Below are 6,504 nucleotides of genomic sequence, written 5' to 3' on the forward strand. Positions count from 1 at the left end.
ACAATTAAAAAAAAGTCTAGTTAGAGAAGACTATCGAGAGCTTTTAGAATTGACATTAATCTTCTTGGATATAAAAAGCGATACACGAATCCGACTTCGTCCTCCAGGAGCAATGCATCAAGCCAAATGGATGGCACGCGCTATTTACTGTTTAAAAATATTCCTGTTCCGAGCTCAATATCCTATGCAGGAAGAATAAAAAGCAGCACTAGCTGATGTCTGCATTTTCATAGTGCGATTTTATACTCTCGCAACAATGTTGCTAAGGAGAGTATTATAGTTTTGTTCACATTACGGTTGTTTGTAAGTCCTAAAACTAAAAGAGTCAGATATAGGGTTATATATACCAAAGTGATCAGGGTGACGAGTAGAGTCGAAATCCGGATGTCTGTCTGTCCGTCCGTCCGTCTGTCCGTCCGTCTGTCCGTCCGTTCGTGCAAGCTGTAACTTGAGTCAAAATTGAGATATCATGATGAAACTTGGTACACGTATTCCTTGGCTCTATAAGTTCGAAGATGGGCAAAATTGGCCCACTGCCACCCCCACAAAATGGCGGAAACCGAAAACCTATAAAGTGTCATAACTAAGCCATAAATAAAGATATTAAAGTGAAATTTGGCACAAAGGATCGCATTAGGGATGGTCATATTTGGACGTAATTTTTTTGGAAAAGTGGGCGTGGCCCCGCCCCTATTAAGTTTTTTGTACATATCTCGGAAACTACTATAGCTATGTCAACCAAACTCTACAGAGTCGTTTTTTTCAGGCATTTCCATATACAGTTTAAAAATGGAAGAGATCGGATAATAACCACGCCCACCTCCCATTCAAAAGTTATGTTGAAAATCACTAAAAGTGCGTTAATCGACTAACAAAAAACGTCAGAAACATTAAATTTTACGGAAGAAATTGCAGAAGGAAGCTGCACTCAGGCTTTTTTTCAAAATTGAAAATGGGCGTGGCCTCGCCCACTTATGGACCAAAAACCATATCTCAGGAACTACTAGACCAATGAAATTCGGTATATAATATTTTCTTAACACCCTGATGACATGTACGAAATATGGGTGAAATCGGTTCACAACCACGCCTTCTTCCAACATAACGCTATTTTGAATTCCATTTGATGCCTTCTCTGTATAATATACATATACATTTGGAACCAATGATGATAGCGGAATAAAACTTTACAAAAATACGGTATTTGAAAAATATGTAAATGACGTATAATGAAATCTCGATTATCACTTTATCATGCGAGAGTACAAAATGTTCGGTCACACCCGAACTTAGCCCTTCCTTACTTGTTATATTAAGATTTGGTTCTAATGCTCCGACGCTACTGCTGCTCCCGTTGACGATTTAAATATAATAAAAAGTTTAAAATATTATGAAAGCATTGATTTTACAACCAGCTATGCTGCACTGCGAAAATTGTCTAACCATTTATGGTATTTGACAGAGGAAGCAGCCGCTTTAGCCTTTTTTGATGACAGACTATCAGTAGAGACAAAAGTCAAAATGGTCAGTGCTCTTAAAAAACCCGACAGATGCGATGGATGCAAAAAACTTATTCTAAGTTCACAAGACATGGGACAATTGTTAGGTATAATATGAGAATAATACTCTTAAATTTTTATTTTATTCTTAAATTATTGTCTTACAGACGAGACCATGGAGCATTTCATATCTTCCAACAGTCTCAAATTGTTTTCAAGGCTGCAGATAGATACCAGCTTCTTGGATTTCACCCCAGAAACATGGCAGACGCAGGCTTCATATGTGGATGGCAAAAAAATAATAAACTCTCTAAAAGTAGTTAACGACACTGCAGAAAGAGCCGTAAAACTAATGCAAGATTACCATGGATTGCTAACCAAAAATGAAAGTGATTGGGGTTATATTTTGCAATGCAAATTAACTTCCCTTGCGAGGGAAGTATTAAAAAAAAATGTATTCCGTTCCGCTACGCGCGGTAGAAATAAAACACAAGTGTTGGTTTGAGTGCGATAATATATGGTGCGCTTCGATCATCAAGATGATCTATCAATACGCCTGCCGATTATCCACTGACTTTATTAGTAAAAGCACTTATATTTATATTCTTACAATTCTGTGCTTATTACTAAAGATGCTTTGGCATTACAATAAGTGATGAAATGCCAGAGCATTGAATTTCCAATTATTCCATTATCAAAACAAATAATGAAATATTGAATTATGCTTGCTTATCAAAACAAGTGATGTATTGATTTCTTATTAATTAAAGTATTCTGCTGACCAAGCAGTAATACTGTCTTATTAATTAAAGTATTCTGCTGACCAAGCAGTAATACTGTAAGCAGATACAATTTGTTTATATTTATCATTAGATCTCTGTGTGGCTGCTGCCGTTAACTTGCATACAAGAACATAGGAAAATGTATCCGAATTGTTCAAAACAAACTTTTAAAAGTTGTAAATAATTATAATTTTGTGTAATGTATCATACATAATTAATACCATTGGGGTATGAGTGACGTGCAATTAACAATACAATTTTCTATCGGCAGTATAAGGCGTGGTCCGAGAGGCATGAAATTTTCGTAGATTCAGTTTCTTATCAAGTCTCAACTATTTTCAGCTTTCGTGATAAAAATCTATATATCTATATGTATGTATATGTAAATAAAAAAGAATCGTCAAAATATATGTACGCGCATAATTCAATAACGCCTGGACCAATTTGGCCAATTATTTTTCTTAAATATTCGTTGAAGTTCAGAGATGGTTTTTACGGTGAGAAAAATTCGAATAATTTTCGGAAAACCCCTAAAAAACGCCCTTTTCTTTTTCCCATACAAACGTTACATATGCATGTACATATGTATGTATGTATGTAAGTATATAAAAATGAATGTTTGTTTGTTAGTAACACTAAGAGAACGGTTGAACCAATCGTGATGAAATTTTTAAAGGTTATCTTTTGTGGATCGGGAAAGGTTTAGAAACAAATACCTTATACTTTTCATGAGGAGAAGTCGGAAAATTGGACAATTCCAAAAAGTAACATTTTCCATACACATTTTTTTCAATTTTTGTTTGTTTTGTTTTTCAATATTTTGATTTGTAAATTATTTGAATCGTTCAATTGCGGTCGCTTGCTTTTTTATTCCGGCTATCCAAAGGAAAAATTATTGAAAATTATTCAATGAAAACTTTATGTGTGTTTCACACAATGTGATCAATTGCTGATTGAAATTTGTTACGAAGCCACGAAGAGCTCGCCGTAATATCGGTCGGCGTTCTTTTTGCCATCAACGTATGGCAGCCCAAGGAAAGGCAAGAAGTACTCCCAAAATGCGATGACATATGTGCGGCATTATGGATCGCGGTCGATCAGCTAGCGATCGTAACGATATCACAGCACAACTTTTTAAACAATAGCTGCAATGTTTGACAGTCTTTATCTTGAAGCAACCTATGGTATATATGGTGCTGTTAGATGCTGAATGTATTCTGTTGCGTGTTGCCGCACGCACACATTCTTCTTTGGATGCGGATGGTGATTACACCAGATCAAATTGATGAAATCATTTCAGCGGAAATTCCTGATTCAGAGATAGATCCCGAATTATACGAAGTGATGAAAACCAATGTGCTTCATGGACCTTGCGAACCTCACAATCGCGCTTTGGTTTGTATGTCTGACAATAAATGCACGAAACACTACTCTGTGCTTTTCTTTCGGAAACGGAAATGGGAAATGATGGATATTCACTGTATCGGCGTCGCTCACCAGACGACAATGGCAGAACATTTAGCATTAAGAGGCGTGAATATCGACGTTAACAACACATCGAAGTTGACAACACATGAATCGTACCATATTCGCCACTTTTGTCTAATTGACATTTAAAACTCATGTCAATGTTGAATATTGCAGATTGGTGAAATCGATCAAATACGTTTGTAAGTACATCACCAAAGAAAGCAACATAGCGGTTATTGGCTTTGAACGATATGAGATCAGCAGTATCAAATGGGTCGATATGTGAACTGCAATAAAGCGCTTTTTAGGATATTTACTTTTGCTATTCATGAAGGTTTTCCGACTGTTGTGCGTCTCGCGGTTCAACTTCATTAAAGTCATTGCTTATTATGAATGGTACAGTGTGTGCAACTTTTTGAGAAGCATGGCAGCGGTTTCATTTGCTGGAATATGATAATCACTGGAAACAGACGAAAGACAATGCGATAGTTACTTCGCATGCCACTGAAGTTCGCATACTTTTCGCGAAGATCATTTCGACATATTAGCCTTCAAATTCGCGTCAATTATGGGATACGAAAAAATGACATTGCCGATGACATTTTACATTGTATTCGCTAAGAATTGGAAATGGGCAAATTTCGGTTGATACTTCCAGTGGTTTGATATCAATTTCACATCCCTTTTGTCAATTCACTTCAACGGAAGATGAACTCATCACGAATGTTTATCCGAACATTGGCCAAATTATCGTAACTGCAATTGCTTGAGTGCACGCGCAATTTTAGCTGCCAAAACTACCGATGTTTATGACTTAAACTGGAAAGTTCAAAGTCAAATTCCGGGAGGTTTGCGCTCATATAAATCGATCGATTGTCTTGACAAGGAAGACGAAACCGTAAATTATCCAGTGGAATTTGCAAATTCTTTGGAGAGCCTTAGTATCCTCCAGCATTATTTGCGTCTCAAAGGTGGATCTGTCATTATTATGTTTCACAATCATCATGCGCCGAAACTATGTAATGGAACCCGACTAATTATGACGCAGTTATCGAATACAAGGGACAGTCATTTCAGTTCAAACGTATTCAATTCCCAGGGAAAATTGCCTTTGCGTTAACAATCAACAGGACACAAGGAAACCGGGAAATGCTATGTTTTTCACACGGCCAGATATATGTATGTGGCGTGTTGACGAGTTGGAAACCCATCTTGTCTGTATATTTACGCACCAGAACAGAAATCAAAAAATTATGTTTATTAAGCTGCGCTACATTTAAAAAAATGTAGAAAAATCGAAAATTTCAACTTTTTTCATTTCAAAACATATAATTTCACGCAGGACAACGGCTGCGGGGTCAGCTAGTTTTGAATAAAAATTTTTAACGAACAGGCTAACATACATATATTCTCATAAACACCCACGTTTGCGCTGAAGGGTCACACACGGCAGGCAGCATATGCACTGGCCGTAAACAGCGCTCCCTTGGTAGTTGGTTGTTTGTTGTTGATGCGCAGTTGCAAGCGCATGGGGCGAAGTGGCACCAGCACTGGTTTGGGTGCAAATGTGATTATCCGTCAAAAAGTTGCAAGTGAAGGCAACAACAAAAGCTCCTAAAAACATGGTAGCATGTATGATGTTCTTCGATTTATATAATATATATGTAAAATAAAAAAGTTATATATTCTTGCCATTATCCAATATGTTTGGGAGTAAAATTTAAAATAAAAAATTTTATTTTTTAATTTAAATTATATTTTTAATTTAATTATAAAAAATTAAAAATTTATTTTTTATCTCATTCTGATAATTTAAAATATAAATCGTTTGAATATATAAGGTGACACCCAGTGTCTGAGTGTCTCTAGATTAGTGAAGATGGTAGCTCTGTGCGAGCTCTAATCAAAATAATATAACACTAATCAAATTTATATTTTTAATTTTGAATTATATGCTTATATATACTCTTTGGGGACAAGCGTCGGCCTATTTGCAAATTATAACCATTACCATAATAAATAAATTCCATTTCTCTCTAGTTATTTTTATTTCTATAACAGCAACAATATCATACCTATTGTCTTAAACTATATATTATTTCTATTGGTATTCGCTTATAATGCCAGAAACCAGTTAACGTTTCCTTTACTACTTCAAAAACACTAAAATACTATTCTTACAATTACCATTACATAATCACCTCAGGATGTAATAATATCCTTAAACTGTTTATATTAGCAAAATTCTTGAAAGTACATTATTTTGACGTAAATGTAACGATTTCGATTGCCTTTGCTTTTTGAAATCTACTTACATTGTGAAAAAAGTAACCGGATATTATAAATAAAACGCAAAGTATTTAATTATTCATAAATATTTGTTTTCTCGCCTTTAACCCTTCTGTTATGTGAATAAAGAGTTGCACATGTTATGTTAAGGTCACGGAATGTCCTAGTCGGAGTTTTGTAATGGTATCCTATAAAAACCGTATGATTTTAGTTTTTTTCTAATATTTCTTAATTTTGCAGACTACAAATTAAGTTTGAGTTTAACATTTCACAGCTGTATTGATTATAATTTTATTTTGTTCTTAACATTTCTTAGATTTTATGAAATTAAATGAATGCGCAGGTGGCTCGCTGAATTGTTTTTCTCTTTTTAGGGCAGCATCCGCCGAAGTACTTGTCTATTCTGTTTCTGCCCAGACACTCCTGACAATACCAGCCGACAAAGGTACGCATTTTCTACGAGT

The 6,504-nt window shown here is 35.4% G+C and overlaps 1 protein-coding gene across 1 annotated transcript; it reads left to right on the forward strand.

Moving 5' to 3' along the window:
* The first annotated feature begins 1,521 nt into the window (after positions 1-1,521).
* On the forward strand, positions 1,522-2,465 carry LOC120780090. The gene is made up of 3 exons (XM_040112368.1): positions 1,522-1,606; positions 1,667-1,910; positions 2,399-2,465. Exons 1-3 carry the CDS (start codon positions 1,522-1,524, stop codon positions 2,463-2,465), a joined length of 396 nt encoding a protein of 131 aa, XP_039968302.1.
* Positions 2,466-6,504: the final 4,039 nt, after the last annotated feature.

Source organism: Bactrocera tryoni, unplaced genomic scaffold (genome assembly GCF_016617805.1).
Source record: "Bactrocera tryoni isolate S06 unplaced genomic scaffold, CSIRO_BtryS06_freeze2 scaffold_143, whole genome shotgun sequence".
Classification (NCBI taxonomy): domain Eukaryota; kingdom Metazoa; phylum Arthropoda; class Insecta; order Diptera; family Tephritidae; genus Bactrocera; species Bactrocera tryoni.

Coding starts and splice junctions, on each gene's coding strand:
- LOC120780090 (XM_040112368.1), top strand. CDS start 1,522: ATGGTCAGTGCTCTTAAAAAACCCGACAGATGCGATGGATGCAAAAAA. Junction 1,607..1,666: donor AGACATGGGACAATTGTTAG/GTATAATATGAG, acceptor ATTGTCTTACAG/ACGAGACCATGGAGCATTTC. Junction 1,911..2,398: donor GATTGGGGTTATATTTTGCA/ATGCAAATTAAC, acceptor GCTGCCGTTAAC/TTGCATACAAGAACATAGGA.